Below are 24,658 nucleotides of genomic sequence, written 5' to 3'. Positions count from 1 at the left end.
CAACGCATACGGTGTTTTGACCACCACAAACTCACTTGGCGCGAGCTTTTATCGAACCAAGGACCCCATGCACCAGAGGTGAACGCTCTACCAACCACTGAGCCACCACGGCCCCTATTCGGAAGAGGGATGGCTGCACAGAACTTATTACGTAAAACCTAAATATCTTCAGAATAACACCCTAGCAGCAGAAACAACTTGCAAACCGCTTGCTGTAAGCTTGAATTGCAAGTCGACCAAGCTTGCAACAAACTTGATTGGAAAACGTGCAAACATACTGCAAGCTGGATTTCAGTAACGAAGTTACATGGCGGCAACTTTGCATTCAGTGTTCCATTGAAGCTTGACGCAAACGTTTTACAAGTCAAGTCCATAGCCAATGAACGGCCTGTGATGCTATGACGCTCTGCGAAGAGTAAAGCATCGATTTCAAGTACAACAAAAGGCAGATTGTATGAAAGCAGGCTTTTAAGTGCAAGCGTAGAAAACCGAAAGCCAAGCACGAGCTATCTGACCGCAAGCTTTCTTCCTACTAGTGCAATAACCGAAGCAGCAGATAGCAAGTATTACATTAAATAGCCACGGAGTGTATCGAATGACTGAAGGAGAACTTTTAGGATTAGGAGTAGGAATTAGATTTCTGGGATTTCGTCATCTATGCCCATGTTAGCCCTTCACCAGGATTAGGATTAGGAATTGTATTTCTGAGCTTTCGGCATTTATGCCCATGTTAGCCCGTCACCAGGATTAGGATTAGGAATTAAGATTTCTGGGCTTTCGGCATCTATGGCCATGTTAGCCCGTCACGTATGAAGAATGACATCTCTTGACGATCACACTATCTAATGAAAAGGAAAGAACGAAACGGCCTGGGACCTATTTATTAGGTATTGTCTCGGTACTTGTCTGATGTGAATGAGGAAAACCCAGGAAAATCTCACTCGAGTTGGCTAGCCTTAGAAAGATTTTATACTTTTTTGACCGACTGTCTCCACTGGGAATCGAACCCTGTACTGTTCGCTGTTCTCAGTTATAAAACCATATAAGATAGTAAAGCCTCATCAAAGGGAATAAAATAGATCAAAACCCCCCGAAATTAACATTTTTTTATCAATAAAAAGAAACGAGATGGACCACCCAAATACACAGGGATACGCACCTCAGTTCTATACTATTATACGGATCTTTCAATTTTGACGATTTCCAAAATTTAAGAGAGATGCTATTATGTACCTCTCCCAAAAGTTACGGGGTAGACCAAGGTACCCATGCCCAAATCAAGAAGGTATTGACCTCTATGCCACTGTTCCACGTGATCAGGTCAGGTGGCGTTCCTCAACCAATCAGCACCGAGTTCGTTCAAATCTCGCAAATACTATTTATATGTCTAATTTTCTCTTAACTTTTTTGTTGTTGTTGTTGTTGTTAAACGCTAATCATAGGGTCTATTGCAGAACATATAATTAAGTAAATATATTGTTAATGAATTAAAGACCCGATACGGGATAGTATTTTGGAATGCGTATTTCTTTTTCCACAATCCTCTAAGCAGAAAGAAACGACGTGGGTGTAGTTAAGATTTGTTGTCTTAAAAGAGCCGTAAATCTTCGCTTTCCAGTCCGTTGCAGTGAGGACGCATTTCAGTCTTGTCTGACCTACATTAGAGGTCACGTACGGCAAGCGGAGTGCACTGAAGGACAAAACGTCTTATGCGTTGTCCTGCGGCGAACATAACGTATGCTTTTCCACTCCTAGGCAATAGCAACTGTGCTTTAGCCTATCGAAAGCAGCAGTAAAAGAAAGTCTGTTCTACCGAAGTGGTAGCTGAAGATTCTGGATCAAATTTAGTCAATATATCATAAATGTACCCAGGGGCGGATCCAGGACCGACTTCTGAAGGGGGGGAGCGGTGGGTCGTCACACTGCTACTTATAAGGGCTCCAAACTTTGAGATGGGTTTTATTTATATATATAAAATATGAAAGTTTCCTCTTCTGGGGGGGCAATCGTCCCGATCGTCCCCCCTGGATCCGCTCCTGTGTACTACAGATGTCTTGTCAGTGACGACGTTAGAGAAGGGCAACGGGACGGACACCGGCTGATTGATTGATTGATTGATTGTGTTTTACGCCCCTTTTCAGCAGCGAGGCTATATGAGACGTGGACCTACTGTTTTAACGTGGAATCCGAACCACATGAGCTCCCGCCGGGAATCGAACCCGGGGCTCCCACGCCAAAGGCGCGTACGCTAACCACTTAGCCACGGAGGAGCTCAGGGACGGACACCGGGTGGCGGCATCGTCCACCCCACGACTATCCTCTCAGACATATTGTATTGCAATGAAGGTCAAATTAATATAACCCTATTATATTGGATATAGAAAAAAAAAACTTTTCTCAAAAAAAGTGTATCTGACCATCCATTTGCCAGCGCAAGAAATTAAAGCTGCCGACGTCACTATGTCTTAAAGCGTTGTCTTTATATACAGAATGGTCGTGTGTTTTACAGTTTATTTTACTATCCTGTATGAAAGTCGTACAGAACGCACATTTGCCCTCTCTTTGCCTGTTAGTACCGGCAATTCAAATTTCAAACCCATGCAACAGAGGGTATTCTAACTATGCTGGCTTATGTCAACTACTTGACGAAAGGTCGTATCTCAAACTCTCACTTTTTCACACATAAAGAAAGAAATATAATTCCATAGAGGAGGAAAAAGTAAAATATGTAATAACTAATCATGTATTCAGTATAATTATTAACTGGAATAAGTGACGAGTCATTACTGCGTTCCTGTCTACGGAATTACTGTTTCTTTCTTCATGACTGAAAAAAGTGAGATTTTGAGATACGACCCTTCGCCAAATAATTCTGATACATGACGAGAAGTGAGGCATTACCTCTCATGCCCTCAATAGTTTCTAGCACTAAAGTTTATATACAAACAAACTCACACACACACACACACACACACACACATATATATATATATATATATATATATATATATATATATATATATATATATATATATATATATATAGGGTGGCCCATTTTAATCTTTCCACGGATTTATCTCAAAAACGATTGAACGTAAATGAACCAAACAAAACTTCAAATAGGAAATACAATGGGGCAAATCGAATGGTGATGTCGGGGTGTCCTCCACGGCTGCTCTTCATGGGGTCCAACTTTGAAGTCACCAACCGGATTTTACAGCCGAGCAAATGACAGTACACGGTCATCCAGAAGATCGCGATAGTGTTCACCTGTGAGGGACCGTGTCACATGTATTAGGGAACCCATTTCAGTTCATGTAAACATTACAAAGATGAGAATACTACCACCACTGGCCTGCACAGTTCCTTGCTGGCACATTGGGTCTATTGCCTCATGCGGTTGGCGACGCATCCGTATCCGTAAATCGGCATTTACCAATGTGAAACGTGACTCAACTGTCCAGGCAACCTTTTTCCACATTCCCATGGTCCAGTGGGGTGTTCCTTTGCCTATGCTAGACGTTGTTTCCTGTATTGTGACGTTAAAAGAGGTACCCTCGTGGGCCAATGGCTTCTGTATCCAATGGAGAAAAGATGGTTGTGAATTATGTGGCTGCTAACACGGTGTTGTCCTGCATTAAACCTCTCCGCGATTTGACGCATTGTGGTCGTTTATTGGCTATTTCGATGCGGGCAAGTCGGTGCCTGCCTCTGTCGTCGACACGTCCCTGACCATGACAGTTTTCCCGTGCGAGTGCGGTTTTACCGGAAGCCAGATACTCACTATATACCCTTGACACAGTTGCCTTTGAAAATTTGAGTGCCGCAGTCACTGCCGAAATCCAGCCACCAAGTCGTTTGGCCCCTGCGATTTGACGGCCAAATGCACTCAGGTCTTTCGTCTTGCCCATCACACACTGCATTGACACGGATACCGAGAGAGGAAGCACATAGCAGTAGTACAAGCGCGATCCGTTTCATTCACATGTACTGGTAAAGCCTCTGCAGGGCGGATTCTGCAACTATCCTGCTGTCTCTAATTCAACTATGTATATAGGTAAAAATGACAGTGACTGCGTTTGTGACTTTATAACTCTTAAACCACACGACCAATCTCGACCAAATTTTCAACATAGATGAGGTTCGATCCTAAAATGTTTATCATTTCTCTTGGACGGTAGGGGGAGGGGTATATATATATATATATATATATATATATATATATATATATATATATATTAAAATGATCGAAAATGACCGATGTTAGTGTCGAATCCATAATTTTCGGGGTCGCTGAGATGAACAATGGTACTTCCAATGCCGTTTAAATCCAAATTCAGCCTTTCATGTTCAAAAATGAAACCTATTCTCTCCGTGCGAAGAACGGGTATTTTGCTAGTACACGTATATAATGTTATCGGACAACATGAATTCTATCAAATGTAATTATAATCTGGAATTTAATGGATAACTGGATTATTCCATAGTAAGGTACACACTTCCAAGCAAAAATCTAGCCAAACTGTTTCACGTCAGGTGCGAGGGATCCCTAGTCCGCGAGTTTATGGTAGACAACATCGTGCTTGTGGGTTTTCCCGGGATTCTCCCGCTTTCTTTCACGTTCCTATTCCACCAATCAATTCATAATTATTAACTGTCAATAATCATCCGTCTCCTTCAGCCTGGAGGATATAAATATTGGACGTAGCACTAGAAATTTCATTTTATTTCGTTCCAACTTTTTTTTTCTTCATACCGTACTTCGATTGGCTCCACTAAAGTAAATTAGCACGAAATAAAATAAATTGTCAAAATAATTTATGTCAAGGTGAACCCATTTCAAAAGACAAAAGTTCATTTAAGGTGCAAAAAGTAAATATATTAGTTTCTAGTATGAATGTAAGTGTTAGTTAAAAACAAATAATTTGTGGAGTTCACTATAATTATCGTGAAGGAAGTAAGAGAATTATCATTATCATTTATTGTTGCTGTTGAGTAATTAAAACCAAGTAAGACGATTGGGTAACAATAATAACTTAAGGTGGTTGCGTCAAAGGAGCAACAGTATGATTATCCACGTGTCTTTGAGGAAATTATTTCGCACCACGATCTGCCACCACTGCTCGTGATACTGAGGTGCAATCATAATTTGTTTGGCGGCCATGAAAACGTAACTAATTCGGTTACAAACGTAAAATATACAGAATACCTACATCTTCTATAGAAGAGAGGGCATGTGAAAGTTGTTTTTTGTGCGTGTATTCTTCGTAATTTCACCCTTGACCTCGAGAAGACATACTGTACGACGTTAGAATTAAGAAAGAAAGAAAAAAAGAAACTGGAAGAAACAATCTTTACAACACACACACATGTCGTAACGATTTCCTCGTAAAACGGAAATTTTATATTGTAATTAAACGTATAATAGTCTGTCGTTAGCTAACTTATATCATTTTTTTAATGCATGATTTCCTCATAAACACATTAGCAATATTTCTTAAACATTTTGAGTATGGTGTATTGTGTTTTAAGCTGTGAAATTTTGATTGTAGTAGCTACAGGGTGTGTTTGCATAAATAATTGCAGATAGACGATAGCAATTTAAGCTTGGTTTACTTATGCGGTGGAAGTTACTTGTTTTGCGGGTAACACAATACGTTTATGACTTTTTTTTTTTTCAATATAAAGAAAAGTACTGAATTATAAAAAGCAGAATTTCCGAAACACAAAAACGAATTATTCAAGGTGAACATAAAACGTCGGGTTTTGTAATCTGGGAAGAAAACAATCTTCGTTCATTTGTCTACGTAGCTTATCCAATGGTCATCTATAAGTTATCTAACACTTCCTATTGTCAAGCATATAGCGCAACCATCAGAGTGGTTTGCTCTTCCTCTAATAATAATCGAATACTTAAACGTTCTGGAACCTTTTGGAGAATACAAATTGAACATATTTTCATAGTGTGAGTGTATTATTTTTAATTTTCCATTAAAATCATTTCAACTTGGGTTCGTAAATGAAATCTGTAACTTTAATGTCCCACGATTATGTCTGGTAGGCTAAGGGAGGCAATAATTAAAGGAAGTGAATGATTATGAAAAAAATGGGTGGAATGAGGAAGTGGGAAAACCCCGAGAAAACCCACGAGCACGATGTTGTTCACCGAAAGTTTTCTTATCCGGGATCGAACCGGGGACACCAAGCACTAGTGGTAAACGCTGTACCACTGAGCCACCGTGCGTTGTCAACTGGGATTCGTATTATATTCGAGGTCAATAATTCATGATCATTGAGTATCCTTTATATGAGAAAAGAGGCTTTGTTAAATTTATCAAAGAGAAATTTAAGAAATAAATTCAAGAAACGCTTCACTTTGTTGTGTTTGTCAAACTGTGTGTGTATTCGTTACATAGACTAAACGCTTTGGCCATATTCTTTGCAGAAGTTTTCACTTCTTAAAAAAAAATCAGCTCACATGGATTGAGTACAATGACATCTCTAGCCACTGTTTTACTTTTATTAGAAAAGAATTAACAGAAACAGGTTACGCCTTTCGTTTGTTGCTTGAGTTAAGTAAGGTAATGGCACACACACAAGAGCTTAGGACTAAGAACTCCTTATTAAATTGACGTTTTTATAATGTTGCTATTAGAACAAATTGATTAGGTAAGAAGTATAGCGAGTAGTAGCATATTCATGTGTACTTGTTAAAATAAACATGTAAGTAATATAGACATACCTTTAAAAAATTGTCTTTAAAGGTCATAGGTACTATACCTGTACATGCATGTACCACGACAGATAACTATCACAAGAGTTAAACAAGTTCCTGCAGATCGGTACGATCTAAAATAAAATACGTTAAGGAAAAATATTAATTGTTTATTTATTTCTTTTGCAAATATGTCTTTTTATCAATGATTTGTTCATTTATTTTTTGAAACATATTTTTTTCCATAAATACATTATGAACTTGTTTATTAATTTATTGTTGATCAAAAAGATCCAATATACTTAATGTAAATTTTCTCTTATAACCTTATATTTGGAGAACTATATAGTGTAGCCAAGCCCAAACTATCACTTAACTCAGTATGATGTGCTTATTCCGTAGAAAATACGAAATTCGAATCAAGGGACGTTCAAAAATTTTGTGGCCCCTCATCCAAAAACTCCAATATATTTCAATCAACAAAAATTTTCTTATAAGCCTTATATCTTGAGAACTATATATAGTGTAACCAAACCCAAACTATCACTTAAATGAATATGATGTGCTTACTCCATAGAAAATACGAAAACTCGATGCAAGGGGCGTTCAAAAATATTTCGCCCCTAATCCAAAAACTCCAATATGTTTCAATCAACAAAAAATTTCTTGTAGGCCTTATATCTTGAGAACTACATAGGCCTATAGTGTAGCCAAACCCAAACTATCACTTAAATCAATATGATGTGCTTATTTCATAGAAAATACGAAAACTCGATTTAGGGACAGTTCAAAAATTTTCTGGCCCCTGATCCAAACCAATATATTTCAATCAACAAAAAATTTTCTTCTAGGCCTTATATCTTGAGAACTACATATAGTGTAGCCAAACCCAAACTATCACTTAATTCAATATGATGTGCTTATTTCGTTAAAATTCGATTTAGAGGCCGTTCAAAAATGTTGTGGCCCCTGATCTAAAAACTAATTATTAGTCAAGATCGCAATCTTTTGATGCATTTTTTGATCATTCCTAAATTTCTCGTTGCACCTGCTTCTTTTCAGAAATATCTTATGAAATCGTTTATTTATTTTGTACAGAAATAACGAAATGATACATTCTTTTATTTCTTGTTTTGAGAAATGTTCGATTAAATGATTTACTTGTTCATATATATTTTACTAATAATATTGTTTTACAGAAATGTTTTATAAAATGATTCAGACCATTCATTTATTTCTTTTACTTATATTTCCTTTCAGTAGTATTTTATGAAAATTTATTTTTTAAATTAAGTTCTTTCCGCATGCATTTCTTTTCTATAAATATTTTATGAAGTGAATTCTTTATTTAACCTTTTACACAAATTTCTTTTCAGACATATTTTATAATTTGCAGTAAAATACCAATAAAAGAAATTTTAAGGATCCCCTAAATTCATTTTAAATAGTAAAATTTTGATAGGTTGAAATAAATCAATTCTCAAAGAATTCACTTATGATTACATCCACCAAGAATATACATTACTTCAACCTAAAGTAAAAGAGAAAAAAATATGAAATGTCCGAGGGTGGGTCAAAAAGTAATACTTCGCTCGCTACAATTTTGTTTCTATTTCGGCTACTGGACTATCTATCCATGATACTACAGAGGTAACCTTACTCTACTAACGTAGACTTTTCTTTTTCAAATTGACTGATTAGAAACACGTATCTGAAGCTAAAAGAAAGAATATTCGATGAATTTCTGGCAAAAGAATGTTGTTCACCGAATTAAATCCAATAATCGGTTGAAAACTGTTTATGGGAATGCTGTAATGAACATCAGCAATGTGCGACGTTGGGTAAAGAACTTTTGAAGCGGAGAAATAGAAATTGCAGAGAAACCGAGAAGCAGCCGTCCAACATCATCAGTCACAGATGCAAATTGAGAATGTGCTGATGAATTGATTCGAGGAGCAGGCTGATTACAGATCAGAATATTTCATGTCTCGTATGGCTCTGCGCAAGGAATAATTGCTGACTTGGGATATCACAAGTTACAGACTCAATGACTTGGAACAAGTAAAAACAGCTTTAAAATCACTGGTCAAGGAGCAAATATCTAAATTTTTGCAAAATAGTTTTGATGCCTGGGTTTGGCTATGGCGGAAATGTGTTCACAATCAAATAGACTATGTTGAACGGTAGTTTTCTCTAGAGGACAATTCAGTCACTATCTCTAATACCTTTTGCTGTTATATGTTCATTAATACATTTTTATGTACAAGAGGGATTACTTTTCGATCTAGCCGCACATAATTATCAAATTAAAGTCTGTAAGTGAAGCAACATGGAGTGTAGTCGCACAATATTTATTCATCCATATATTGTACAGTCACGAAAGGAAGTATTCTTTAGTTGACAAAATTTCTTTCCCTAATAACTCAACAATAAATTAACCTATTGGAGTACCGATTTTGACAAGCTATCAAATTATAAGTATTCTAAAGATAACAACAAAAATGATCCATATCAATTAATTTGTTCCCGAGTTATTGGCAAAATAAAATTTGTCAACTGTCAAATACTTTCTTTTCCGTGTGTACAAACTGTCTGTTTTACGTAAAAATTGTGTTAAACAGTTCTTGTGTTAAAATAAAATGCTTGCATATAAATAATCAGTGGCGTATTTAGGGGGCTTCCGGGCTTAAGCCCCCCCCCCCCCGAACTCTTACTTACTATAGTAAAGTATATGAAATATCTTGCAGAATTTTCGCATTTTCAGGCAAAGCTCCCCTCGAAAATTAGCAAAGCCCCCCCGAAACAAAATCGTAAATATGCCACTGTAAATAATTGAAAGAAATTATTAGAAAGGGATCTAGCTTGACTACGACTTAGTTTCTCATTTCTTCCATTCAGAGATTACCAAAACTTATTTAATGGAATAACATCTCATTGGTTACTTTCAAATTGCTGACCTGTTCGGCGAATCGCATATGTATGAATAATGGCTATCATATCATTAGAATAATAAAATAATCTAGTAAACTATTTATATCATAAAACGGGATAATTTCAATTGTATTTTGAAGAAAATAAAGTTAAATATAGATTTAAAAATGCGACTTTTTTTATTCTTTAGATATTTACTGAAAGTACAAAATTGGTTGAAATAAAATTTTTAACATAAATTAAACAGAGAAAGAGAAGGGGTCTAAAGTAATCTCGCAATTTTGAACATTTTGATATACTGATGTTCATTTAGAGCGACATTTTACTAAATTCATTCATTTATTTATTTTATTTTTAAAAGAAATCTTATAAAATGATTTAATTAATTTTATTTCTTGTTTCAGAATAATTTATGAAAATTTATTTCTTTCTTTACTTTCAAAAATATTTTATGGACAATTTATTCCGTTAATTTTTTCCTGAAATATTTTTTGAAATAATTGATTAATTTATTTCAGAGATATTTAATGAATAATTCATTCATTTACTTTATTTTATGAAATGATTTACTCGTTTATTGCTTTTATACACATACCGCTTTTAAAAAATATTCGATGAAACCATTTCATTCATTGGTTTCTTTTACACGTATATATCTTAAGAAATAATTAAACAGATGACTTATATTTGAGTTAGGCCCCTATTTTATAGAACGAAACATTTCTTTGATATTCCTAATAAAGCAATGTCATTGAGAAAAGTACGATACTTTGAAATACGAGGATCATTCAATAAGTAAAGAGACAAAGTCTATATTTTTAACACTAATCATTGTTTTTTCAGGGGTGTTAGCTGGCAACCTTGGGATATGCTCTGATCTGCTGTTTCGTAATTTTATGTCAACATAACTTCAAAAATATCAATTCATCATGGCAAGTCCTCTAGAAGATTGCACCTTAGAAGAACAGCGCTCAGTCATTAGGTTTTTAGTCGCAGAAGGTGTAAAACCAAGTGAAATTTTTTTCTCGAATGTTGAGACAGTACGGTAACAGTTGTATGAACCGTGCGAATGTGTACAAGTGGGTTGATCGGTTTAAAAGTGGCCGAATAAGTGTAGGTGATGAACCCCGATGTGGACGTCCAGTGGAAGTTTCTGGTTCTTCGTTGGAATCGAGGATTAACGGACTTATTCGTGATAGAAGAATTACTGTTGAAATGATAGCTGAGAAAGTTCAAGTAAGTGTTGGAACTGTTCACAATGTCATTAGGAACATTTTAAAGTACAGAAAAACGTGTGCCAGATGGGTTCCCAGACAGCTTACTGACGCTCATAAAGAATCAAGGCTTTCCATTTGTCAAGCCTTAACGCAACGAAGTTTGAAGGAGACGCTTTTTTTGAAAGAATAGTGACTTGCGACGAGGCCTGGATCCATCACTACGACCCTGAGACCAAAAGGCAGAGTATGAAGTGGAAACACACTAGCTCTCCAGTTCGAAAAAAAAAAAAAAAAATCAAGGTTCAACCTTCCGCTGGTAAAGTGCTGCTGACCATCTTTTGGGACTCACAGGGTCCAATATTTTGCTATTTCCTTGAAGATCAGCGAACTATCAATAGCCTATACTATTCTAAGATGCTAGAACACAAAGTTAAACCAGCTATCAGGAGCAAACGCCGTGGACTCTTGTCAAAAGGAGTCATTCTTCAGCACGATAACGCCCGCCTTCATACAGCCCAGCTGACCCGAGATAAGCTTCAAGAATTGGGTTGGGAGGTCTTACCTCATCCTGCCTACAGCCCAGACCTCGCCCCATCTGATTTTTACCTGTTTGGACCACTCAAAGACGCCCTACGTGGAAAAAGATTTGCTAACAATGAGGAAGTTAAGGCAGCGGTGCAAAGGTGGCTTCGGGGTAAATCGAAAGATTTCTTCGCCAAGAGAATTTGGAAGCTGCAAGAAAGATGGGACAAATGCATAACTGTAAAGGGTGTTTATATTGAAAAGTAGCCTTAGTTTTGAAAGATTGAGATAAATCTTTATTGAGCTATAGCAATTTGTCTCTTTACTTATTGAATGCCCCTCGTAATTAGTTTATGATCGAGATACGTTCGTTTGTTAGTCGCACGGTAACAATTAAATACAATCCAACAATAACATCTTATGCAGAAGTTGGTTTCCTTGACAATATTTCAAGAACACCTTAGAGCTTGCAAGAGTATTCGATACTACTATTACTACTACTACTACTACTACTACTACTACTACTACTACTACTACTACTACTACTACTAATAATAATAATAATAATAATAATAATAATAATAATAATAATAATAATAATAATAATAATAATAATGTAATTAATGTAAATCCTATTGATGTAATACTGTCTGCCAGTAAGCCACGAATAAATATGAATGAAGATTGGTGGAATGAAAAAAGTAGGAGGAAACGGAAGAATCCCAAAGAAATCAATAAGCACGGCTTTGTTAATCTGGAACTCTTGTTAGTTCAAGCCGGTGAACCTATGAGCTAAGAAATGAAAAAAAAAATGAAATTTTTAAGTTTCACGTCTCACGATTATGCCGGCTAGGCTGAAGGAGACGGTGATGATGAGAAATGAATGAAATGCTGGAATGAAGAAAGTGGGAGAGCCGTGAAAAAACCCACGCACGCGGTTTTTGACCACCACAAAGTTCACTTGGCGCAAGTTGGCATCGAACCAAGGGCCCCATGCACAAGAGGTGAACGCTCTACCACTGAACCACCAAGGCCCCTGGAAGCACTGAAGCTATGAGCTAAAAGAAAATAAAACTTTGTCTCGAAACGAGCCATCTCTATTAAATTTGGATGGTAATTAGGAAAACATTTATGCAATACGATACATTTTAATAAATGAATGAAATGTTATAAAATGTTTTGCCAACTTCACCCCTATTTCCTATTTTTAAAATAAAATATGTCTCCCATCGCGGTGGCTCAGTGGTAGAGCGTTCACCTCCAGTATGTATCCCTGGTTTGATCCCAGCTCGCGCCATGTGGACTTTGTGGTGGATAAACTCTCTGTGCGTGGGTTTCATCGGTGTTCTGCCCGTTTCTACCCACTTTATTCATTCCACCTTGGCATTCATTTCTCATCATCACCTTTAGCCTAGCCGGCATAATCGTGGGATTTAAAACTCAAAGATTTCATTTAATTTCATCTCATAACAAAAGTTAATTTCCTAATGAGAGTGCTACAATCACTTAATCCTTTATTTTATCGTGGTAATGTCTCATTTTGGTAATTTCTTATCCATTTCAATCTCGATGACCTTTGTCCACCAACGACAAAATGAACCAGCCTACCTTCAAAGAACGACCGACCTTGGAAGGAAAGAAAAAAAAAAGAAAGGTAAAAAATGAAAATCTGTTTTGGTCTTGAGACATGGAGAGAACACGCGATCCATCGGCGGAGAGTCTGCAGCAGGCAGTTCTCCCTCCTACCGTGAACTTCCCAACAGCTGCTGGATGGTTGAGTGTCCATTCACAGTCAGTTGTGTTTGGGTGAATGAGTGAAGCGCGAAAGTTTACTAGTGTTAAAAAGTGGAAGTGTGACTGAACGAGAAACAACATGAACTTAGTGGAATCTCTAGTGATCCCAGCTTCCTGTAAGTGTTCCTTTCTCAATAAAACTTCGATATTATTGGTGATCTTGGAGGGAGTACAGAATTACTTGTTATTCATCCAGTATCGTGTAGAATTTGGGGAACTGCTTCATTCAATAGGTCGCAAATGAATGGGGTAAGTGAAGGAAGCCGAAACAAATGGCAATATAAGCCACTGTGCCAACAATAAATTACTCAACAAAATAGCCGCCTGGCCAGCCATACCCCTTTCTATGTGGTAACATAAGGGAATTGAGTTTAGTAATATTTGTTGAAAGCAGATGAATCATTTGAGTATGGGAGAAAGTTATATTAGGAAAGGTCAGTACTTGGCCAGTTATTATTCACGTTCATATCAACCTAATATCTAAGGACTCAGTGGTATGGTTCCTACATTTAGTGCGTCGGGTTCCTGATTCGATTCCCGGCTAAGTAAGTTTTGTGATGGACAACATAGTGTCCATGAGTTTTCTCGGGGGTACTCCCGTTTCCTCCCACTTTCTCATTTCACGAATTCTTCCATCATTCATTTGTAAATGAAATATTTCATTTCATTTCATTTCATCTGTCGAAAGAAGAAATGTCTAGAAAATTGAAATTTTCAAGAAAAGATCCCACTCTTACCTGTCCTGCCCACTGGTCTTGTTACAGATGGTGTTATGTGCTCGGCGGTCTGGAGCATTTGACTCAGATCGTGAGATGAAACATTTAGTGGTTTTAAAGCCATTTAAGTTGATCTAATGGCTGACGTGTGGCGTGGCTTTGGTTTATATTGTGGCGGCTTTTTCGATTTCCCGTGAGAGAACTTTGAAAAATTTGAACTCACTACGGTGGTACGGATTCCATATTATATTATATAAGGGGCCATAGTGGCTCAGTGCCCTCTCCGCTGGTCTGGTGACTAGCACGTCCGCTTTGTTGTATGGGGTCCCGGGTTCGATTCTCGGTGGGAGGATTTTTAACTGTCCTTGATGTTTTTGTGTTCGTGTCCCTGTCGTTCTAGGTTACAGGTAAAGCAAGTTAAACAAGTCAAAAGCGAGTAAAATTAAGTAAAAAAAAATGCTGGAGCGCTCATCTCTGGTGCATGGGGTCCTTGGTTCGATCCCGGCTCGCGCCAAGTGAGCTTTGAAGTGGAGAAACACCGTGTGCATGGGTTTTCTTGGAATTCTCCCATTTCCATCTACTTCTTTCATTCCACCAATTCATTCATCTCTCATCATCATCGTCTCCTTTAGCTTAGCTGACATAATCGTGGGACGTAAAAGAAAGATTTCGTTTTTTTAAAAAAAAAAAAACTTTGCTTCACTACGAAATGCGTTGTCCTAGAGCAAATTACAAGCAGCTTTCATTCTTGTACTCTTATTGCCCTTTTCTTTTTAATTCGGAACTGTGATTCTGAGTGTTATAGGACTATATCCGGTAAATTTTCGTGACTCTTTTTAAAACCATATAATTGTGTTTTTCTGTATCTGAGGCACACTCACGGGGATCCAGACCCTCCCTAACTTTCGACTTTGGATCTGTCCTTTAAAAAAAAAAAAACATCTAGATGCGCGCCTGAAGATAGGTAATTATCATTAATAACCTTCAGATGAGAATAACAGTTAATAAAACTAGAGAACATTTTCAGTTATAATGAGACGAAACATACTCTTTCCCAGTGGCGTCCGTACGAACACTGTAGGCTCTGTCTGCGAGCTAAACGGCGGAAATAAGGCACCGTACAAAATTTTCTATCTGATGAAGTTAGAATTGTATCCTAATGTATACATACTCAGTTATTTAAAATATAAATTGTTCAAATTAATGATTTTGAAAAGACACTTATATACTCACTCTTCGTGAAACACACGTATTTTTTTCGTGTAGTCGCAGAAAGAGGTACACTAATGTCCAAAATTATTGTCGCATGTCTATAAATATGTTGTTTTCGGAATATAATTTGATAACGAATTCTCTCGGTATTTCTTATAATGTTAGTATATGTATAATCGGCAAAGCAATGTATGTGGCAAATTTCATGTCAAAAGAGCAGTAAATAAAAACAATAAAACAAAAATAAATCTTCCTTGTCCATTTAGCAACATTTTATGTTACTCATTATAATTTTCGTATTTATAATTCTTTTCGTATGAAATTTATCACAAATAGACATTTCCAGATTATTGAGCTGAGCGAAGCGAAGCTCTTATACTCGGGTTAGCCGTTTGGTTGTCCGCGAACTCCTCCTAGACCGTTTGGCCGATCTCAACCAAACTTAGCACGCTGATAGAGTATGTCGTGCTGAGTGACAACATAGGTCGAAATCAAAAATCCGATGTACCATCGAGGAATAATGACCGAAAAACGCTTCCTCCTAGACCGTTTGGCCGATCTCAACCAAACTTAGCACGCTGATAGAGTATGTCATGCTGAGTGACAACATAGGTCGAAATCAAAAATCCGATGTACCATCGAGGAATAATCACCGAAAAACGCTTGCATAGACTTAACATGGGGAAAAAGTTTTCACGCGATTTTTTTGTCAACAATTAAAAATGGCATTTATTATTGCATAATGGCCAGGAATGATTACGTAGTTTAAGCTCGCTCAGCTCATTTCATTGCAATCGGGTACATCCATTGCATTCCTAGTACACATAGTATCAGTTTTAAAAGTAGCCTTTAAAATCATTATCAAATTATATTCTTACAAGAAGACAGTTACAGATATGCGACAATAATTTTCGACATGAGTGTACACCTACGGGGGAGTGTCCACCGGGTCCGGATCCCCCCCCCCCCCGGCGTACTTCTCACTCAACGTATATTTGTATATATTCTGAATAAAACTTGTTTAACAGGAAAATGATCGATGTAGCATGAAAATTTGATCTTACATCTCATCTGTACTCTCCTATAAAAAATCGATTTCCATATTTTTTTCTGAAAATATAGGTGGAAGTATTTTACAATTACATATCGTCTTTTCGAGTGTAAAATAATACCCGTTCAATACTACGTAAATGTAGTGGCTTCAAGTATTGGACCTCTCCCCCTCAACGTTTGGACCCCTCCTAACAAAAATTTCTGGGTGCGTGCATGGTCCCGGGTTCGATTCTTAGTGAAGTACACTCATGTTTAAAAAGATTGTCGCATATCTATAAGTGTCTTCTTGTAAGAATATAATTTGATAATGAGTTTTGCAGGGTACTTTTAATACTGATACTATGTGTATTATCGGGAAATGTGTTTTTGTGGTAAATTTCATACGAAAAGAATTATAAATACGAAAAATTAGAATGAGTAAAACAAAATGTTGCTAAATAGACAAGAAAGTTTTATTTTCGTTTTATTGTTCTTATTTACTGCTCTTTTGACATGAAATTTGCCACATACATGTCTTTGCCGATTATACACATACTAACATTATAAGAAATACCAGGCGAATTCGTTATCATTTTATATTCCTATAACAATATATTTATAGACATGCGACAATAATTTTGGACATGAGTGTACCTCTGTTTAGCATAAAAATCGGAGTAGTGGAACAGATTTTAGTTTAAACACACATTCATGTTTTGCACGAGACGAGAGTCGAGACAAAAATTATATTTTGAAATTCGAGTCGATACTATGAACATGACAACTCTCGTCTTTGAAACGAGAATCGAGACGAGATGGGAAATTTCACGAGTTTTGTCAGTTCACCCAAGTCTTCGATCTAAACCATCGTCCTAGTGTTAACATGATTCATAGTATAACAACTATAAAGAGATGAGGTGATTGTACGAACACAATGAGGAGCATTTATCAACTTTTAAAGATACAGAAATCATTACATGATACACTTCAACAATAAATATGATTTAAATGTTGTTGTAGATATCACACTCTTCGTGGATCTCTTGTGACGTTAAAGGATTTTGATAATATCTAGATGAAAGTAACGAAAAATCAGGGGATAAGTCGTGTACTTAAATTAACAAAAGTAGACAAGACGAAAAATAGTTTTGACAATTGAGACGAGACGAGGCTTGTACAGTCCCCAGCAAAAAAAAAACCTGCAACATGAGCGTGTAAGTTTATTGTGAACTTACTACCTCACCGTCAAGAAAGCTAAATCATAAGGATCTAGCAGTAAGGCCCCGGCATTCATAACATGAAGTGGAGATTTGATTCATGTCCATCATTGATTGTAAATCATTGTCCACAGGCTATACAGGATGGCCTAAAAGTAGGTATATACCCCTGCATTGATCAAGTATAACATTCTAGTTAATGGGTTTATTTGCTTCGGCTCTTCCGAGCTTAAGATGTAAGTAAAAACAAATAATAGAGAAACTAAATCTATCTTTTGGATAAGAATAAGAAATGATATAAAATGCAGTACGGTACTGTGTACCTACTTTTGAGCCACCCTGTACAGTATACAGTCAGTTTTACTACGTTCACTGTGAACAACACTCGGTACATAAAACAGTTTCTTGATATGTTATACGTTAGTGTTTCTATTAAGGAGGCAAACTACTAAAAATTATTCAAAAGCTAACCACTTTTCTTTTGCCCGTTTTTCTTAAGTGAAAAGATTCCTCGTGGCTAAGCGGTTAGCGTACGCGCCTTTGGCGTGGGAGACCCGGGTTCGATTCCCGGCGGGAGCTCATGTGGTTCGGATTCCACGTTAATCAGTAGCCTAGCTGCTGAACGGGACGCTAAACTAAAAACTCAATCAATCAATCAATTAAGTGAAAAGAGATAATAAAATGTAATTTACCACAATAATAGATAATGTTATTCTACACCCGAAAATATGAATTGGAAGAATTTTTAGTGTTGCCATCCATAGACATTACAGTGTGGCCAGAATATGAATTTTCCAAAACTTTAGCTTAAGGCAGCGACCAGAAAAATGAACTTTGACGGTAATTGATGACTTATCATATTGTTTTGGTTCCTTCTTAACTACTTTTTAAATAATATTTGTATTCATTTTGTAATAAACAGAAAGTATTAAAATTAATAGCTTCTTCAAACTTTTGACTACCCTCTCTGATACCATCTTTCAGCAACAAATTCGTTTCGTGTTCCATTATTTTATTGTAACTTCAAAAAGTAACAGCTTCCCATACAAATCAATGGAGCGAAAGAAAACAATAGCTCCCCATACAAATCAATGGGATGAAAGAAAACAACAGCTCGCCATACAAATCAATGGAGCGAAAGAAAACAATAGCTCCCCATACAAATCAATGGGATGAAAGAAAACAACAGCTCTCCATACAAATCAATGGGGCGAAAGAAAACAATAGCTCCCCATACAAATCAATGGGATGAAAGAAAACAACAGCTCCCCATACAAATCAATGGGATGAAAGAAAACAACAGCTCCCCATACAAATCAATGGGGCGAAAGAAAACAACAGCTCCTTCATACAAATCAATGGGATGAAAGAAAACAACAGCTCGCATACAAATCTATGGAGTGAAAGAAAACAACAGCTCGCCATACAAATCTATGGAGTGAAAGAAAACAACAGCTCCCCATACAAATCAGTGGGGTGAAAGAAAACAACAGCTCCTCATGGAGTGAAAGAAAACAATAGATCCTCATACAAATCAATGGAGTGAAAGGAAACAACAGCTTCTCACACAAATCAATGGGGTGAAAGAAAATAACAGCTCCTTCATACAAATCAATGGAGTGAAAGAAAACAACAGCTTCCCATACAAATCAATGGGGTGAAAGAAAACAACAGCTCCTCATACAAATCAATGGAGTGAAAGAAAACAAGAGCTCCCCATACAAATCAATAGAGTGAAAACATAGAGATCGAAGTAGGTATTCAGCATCGTTGAAACTTGATAGGACGCACATTAAGAGATTCAATTTATAATTAACGTTCCAGAAGCAAAGATAAACTAGACGGGCACGATTATCATTTGGCTTAATTATGTCACCTGAAGATTGCCCTTCGTCTTGAACTTTGTTTTAATTTAAAACAGCAACTTGCACTTTCTTATTACATGCGAATTTACTAGCGTTATATTATGTAACAACTCTCTCACATTTATGTACGAGATGTTCGTTTCTGTGTGATCTATAAATGTATATTTATATACATGCTTATAACGTAATTTCAAGGTGAACAAAATCCGGTTTAGTGCATTTAGATATTACATACAAGTAGATATATTTATAAACAGTAAAAAAAAAATAAAATAAAAGCAATATGTGAAGAACATACATCTTTTTATTAAATATATATAGAGAGAAAACGTAGAATCAATATGAATAGAATTGTCGGTGTCGATGTTGTGACCAATGAAGTTCTGAGTTCAAATCTGCAAAATATTCATCTTGAGTGAATTACTAGCAAATCTTTTTACTCAGTCCCATTAGGCAACGGACGAGGCGTCACATTTGTGTTTTTCTATGGTTTAAAAATGTTTTCAGCGTAAAGTGTCCTACTATTGGCCCTATCTATGGAATATATATAATATACAGGGTGTTCCAGAGCGATCCAGGCACTACCTATTTCTCGAGAACGGTAGATGCTATCAAGTTGAAATAAAAAATTGTATCACAAATGTGGGTTCAAAGAATCCACAGAAATTATTTACAAAATCCCGAAAGCACCCTTCGTGGTGTAATTGGGGGTACATGCCCCGTTCTTGCGATTTTCAAATGGGAACGATATGTTTCGAATGCACATTCAGAAAGGTGAGGGGGAGGGATAAGTTTACCCTACGAAACATTTGTCCGTACTACCTACCGTTTTCCATGTATCAGTTGTTGTTGTTGTTGTTTTTTTCTTTTTTTAATAAAGGTGCGCGAAATAGAGTATACCGAGTTTACTAAATAAGATAATGTAAGCACCGTGACAGTTTCGGAAAGTGCAAGACACACGCTTTCCAATGATATGCCACATGGTGACTCAGGGTCTAAAGAATGAAGAAACTGCGTAACCCAAAAAAGAGGGTCCAAAGTAAGGTCAGAACTCGAAAATTTCTAATGAAAAGGGGTCGAGTAATACCTCTTTGGAAAGGTCTCTGCAAATGTTAAAAGAATTCGAACACGATTTTGGAATCCACTAAAGACTTTCAACATGGCGACCATAACAATATCGAAACCCTGAATTTCAGTTTCGTCATGAAGAAATAATGTAACTTGGACCGCCCTTCACGCTTTTTCCAGGCTTAGAACTGGCAACGATTTCCACTCACAATAAGGAATTCGTTGGTGTGTGTAACAGCTGCTTCGTCAACTGAAAAGGTCCTTCATTGTACAGAAAATGATTGCTACGACGTTACTTGACAAACGATAATACATTAGTCTTAAGTGAAATAGAAAGAAAAACGAAACACAATGAGAAATGAATGATGGACAAAAACGAAAAGAATAGGTAAAGCACTGACTTTGATGCATATTTACCAACTTACAGTAGATGTTCAAAATATCTGCTCTGTGCCTCAATGCATTTCTGTATACGCTAACTGAAATCATTCTGTGCCGCAATAATTTTCTTCCTCACTAATCTGCCTGGATGCAGCAACTCTGCGCTCCATTATGTTGTCCCTTGTTGTGGGGCGATGTTGATAAACGATTTCTTTAAGTCATCCCCTGGATAATAATCTAAATATGTTAAGTCTGGTGACCTAGGAGGCCAGGACACAGGTCCACCCCTACCTACCCAGCGACCACGAAACATTGCATTCACCCGATTCCTCGCTGGCAGTTCAAAATGTGCTGGGCAACCATCTTGTTGTAGCCACATGTGTGTCCTGATGTGTAAGGGGACGTCTTCGAGAAGAATGCGCAATTGTTGTTGCAGGAATGTACGGTAAACATCACCCGTAAGACTCGCTTCAAAAAATGAGGTCCAATTATTCTTCCGCCGATGATTCCATACCACACATTCACAGACCATCTACGTTGCTGATCAACCTCTTGTATCCACTATGGGTTTACGGCGGTCCAATAATGCATGTTGTGATGATTTACCTGACCTTCACTTTTAAATGTAGCCTCATCAGACCACAATACTATTTCGTCAAAGAATCGAGCATTTGCATGCCCTTGAGCTTGCGACCACATGCAAAAGTCAAGCCTGCTTTGAAAATCAGTACCATGTAACTCTTGATGCAAGGACATATGGTATGGATTAAATGTGTTAGCCTTCAAAATCCTTGACACCGTAGTTGCGCTGACACCAGAATCGCGAGCAACTTGCCTGACACTCTTGTGAGGATTAACATGGAAGGCTGCAAGTACATCAGCAGACCTATTATCTCGAACAGGCAAGGTTGCGAAACACATGTCTTGAATTACGTTCCCAATCGGGATACCTAGCAGCATACACATGAGCAGCAGTGGAACTATTTCGTTGGCACTCACCCAACACCATGAGCATATCAAGTGCTCCTTTGTTTGTGAAAGGCATTTCAACTTACATGCCACGATTTGCCAATGCGAAGTAATTGAGAGAAATGCACATGACCACGTGGAATGTACGTTAACAAATCTAGACTTTTCACACAATTCCTTCGACGAAGCAGTCTTGCAACAGACAACGGTGAATGAGACCAAGATTGAAGCTGCGTATTCATGTTATCAGTGTAAGTACACTAGAACTGGCAGAAGAGCTAGGCATACCTCTACGTATGCGACATAACTTGCGTTGAACCAGCCAGTGTCAAAAGCTTACGGGCAGTCAAATGGAACTTGCCTCTTTGTGGTACTATTACGTGCCCGCCCTTTTTTTGGTCAAGTGGGCAACTTCACTAGTATGTTTTATTTCTTCATGACGAACCAGAAATTCAAGGTTTCGATATTGTTATGGTCGCCATGTTGAAAGTGGTTAGTGGATTCCAAAATCGTGTTCGAAGTCTTTAAACATTTGCAGAGACCTTTGCAACGAGGTATTACTCGATCCCCTTTCTATTTGAACTTTTCGAGTTCTGATCTTACTTTGGACCCTCTTTTTTGAGTCACGCAGTTTCTTCTTTCTTTAGACCTTGAGTCACCATGTGGCATATCATTGGAAAGCGTGTGGGGGCCATTTTTTTTAAGTATAAATTACATAAGTTATTAGGTATAAATTATAGACTATATATTTTTCGCTTTATTTTGACTTGTAAAATAGTGTTTTGTAATTCGTGGGCATAATTTTTAAAATATCCGATATAAATTATCCTTTTTTCATTGCAGTTCCATCATACTTAAACATTATATCGAATACAACATGTCAATGGTCAATATGGATAGGCCTAACTATATTTCAAAATTATTTGAAATAAAATGAAGAAAGGTAAAACAAATTTACCCAGATTGCCAAATATCTTGATCAATATCAAGAAATACAATCACCGAAAGCAAAAGTTATTATAATGTCAACTGTGCATGTATTCATTCGTAAAAATATATCTTCTTTGAAATTCTTATTTAAGGCCAGGTTAAAATTTATGATTAATTGGGGTTTTCTATATTTTTTTTTATAAATTAAAAGAAAGTTATTATTTTGCAAATTGAAATATTATCTATATAGTCAACTTTTTAAAAAAAAATCTGCAATTTTTCAAATTTCAAAAAAAAAAAAAAATTAAGGGTTAGTGTATCTTCGTCTGACCAATAAGATCAAGAGCGCTCATGGTACTACTGAGGACGGTAGCCAACCGAAAAATTTATAGGGGGCCCGGTAGAAGTTAGGGGAGCGATCCAACCATATTATAGTTCATCACAATATTATAGTTCATTTGCAAGCCTGTCGTGAAAATTTTAGGGGTGCAGTAAAAATTTAGGGGGGTCCGCCCCCTATACCCCCGTGGATACGGGCCTGGTACTACTTCAAATGGAAACTATTGATTGGTTAATTTATATCTGAGTCCTCTGTCAGCACTTACGGTAGGCCTATATAGGAGAAGACCTACAATATAATGTGGTATCTTATCTAATGTGCGCTATTTTCTTCCAACACTGGGAATTTAACCTAAGACCTCATACGAGAAACGTATACGCTAGCAGCTAGATTACGATGATAAAGAAAGCTGAGGTTTCCAGCAATATTTTCCGAGAGACGAGAAGAGACGAGATAATATTATTTCGTCTCATCTCATTTTGAAAATTTATGTACAAAATTTATCCCTGGGGCCGCGGTGGTTCAGTAGTAGAGCGTTCACCTCTGGTGCTTGGGGTCCCGGGTTCATACCCTGCTCCCGCCAAGTGAACTTTGTGGTGGACAAACACCGTGTGCGTGGGTTTTCTCGGGGGTTCTCCCGTTTCCTCCCACATTATTCATTCCACCATTTCATTCATCTCTCATTATCAGCGTCTCCTTTAGCCTAACCGGCATAACTGTGGGACGTAAAACTCAAAAATTTATTTAAAAATTTATCCCCTGATTTTTTTTTTTTTTTACTTTTGTCTAGAAATCATCAGAATGATTTCACGTCAGGAAAAGTTCACGAAGGGTGTGATATAATAACTTATTTACTATCGGAGTATATCATGTAAGGACTCGCGTTGTCTTTAAACGTTGATAAGTACATACTCTTCATCGTGTTCTTACGATAACCTGATCAAATTCTGGCTTATTTATATGAATAATGTAACATTAGGACTTTTTTTCAGATCTGAGGCTTAGGTGACCCACTATTATTCACGAAACTCGAGAAATTTCTCGTCTTATACCGTCTCGAATTTGAACATATATTTTTCGTCTCGTTTTCGAGATGACAATCGTAACAATCGTGGACAACATTAGTTTCCAGGTTAATGATATGATCTACTTACTTTAACGTCTCACCTTTATGTTCTCTAGGTTGCAGGATTTGCACGATGAATTCATACGAATGATTATATGAATGTGGGAGGAAACGGAAGAATACCGAGTAAAAATCCGTCGACGCGGCTTTCTCCACCATAAACTCTCAGGTCACGGGATTGAACTAAGGACTTCTCCCACAAGAAACAGTGCTTTTACTACTAAGTCGCTGCGTCTTTGATTTACAAAGAGGAGAACCGTGTAAAAAGTTGAGAAACACATCTTTCTTTATTACAAAAGACCACTATACTGAAGTATATAAAGAGTGATAAAAAATGCGGTGAATGTTTTTTTTTTCTTTTTTTAGCAGCAACTGCTAACGCTTTGATGTAATTTGTCCAATAGCCTGATCCGTTGAGAAACTTAACATCAAGTTGGAACAAGGGATGACCATTTCCGGAAAAGTGATTTTCCGGTTTCCGGAAATCACATTTTCCGTTTTTCCGGAAACTTTGCGTCTTTTCTTTTCCAGAATAATTCTGTCTTTTATTTTCCGGAAAATTTTTCGTCTTCCGTTTTCCGGAAAACTTTCCGTCTTTCGCTTTTCCGGAAAAAATTCCGACT

The 24,658-nt window shown here is 37.1% G+C and overlaps 1 protein-coding gene across 1 annotated transcript in view; it reads left to right on the top strand.

Annotated features, from left to right (window-relative positions):
• Window positions 1–13,078: 13,078 nt before the first annotated feature.
• LOC145672946 (pancreatic triacylglycerol lipase-like) overlaps window positions 13,079–24,658 on the top strand; it is a 186,913-nt gene continuing 175,333 nt past the window's right edge. Inside the window, exon 1 of the mRNA XM_081742194.1 lies at window positions 13,079–13,295. Coding sequence (XP_081598320.1) covers window positions 13,259–13,295 — 37 coding nt within the window. The 5' untranslated portion in view covers window positions 13,079–13,258. The remainder of the gene's footprint in view (window positions 13,296–24,658) is intronic.

The sequence above is a fragment of the Thermobia domestica genome, chromosome 16 (genome assembly GCF_964235325.1).
Source record: "Thermobia domestica chromosome 16, izTheDome1.hap1.1, whole genome shotgun sequence".
NCBI lineage: Eukaryota > Metazoa > Arthropoda > Insecta > Zygentoma > Lepismatidae > Thermobia > Thermobia domestica.
This window is presented reverse-complemented; position numbering and strand designations above follow the sequence as displayed.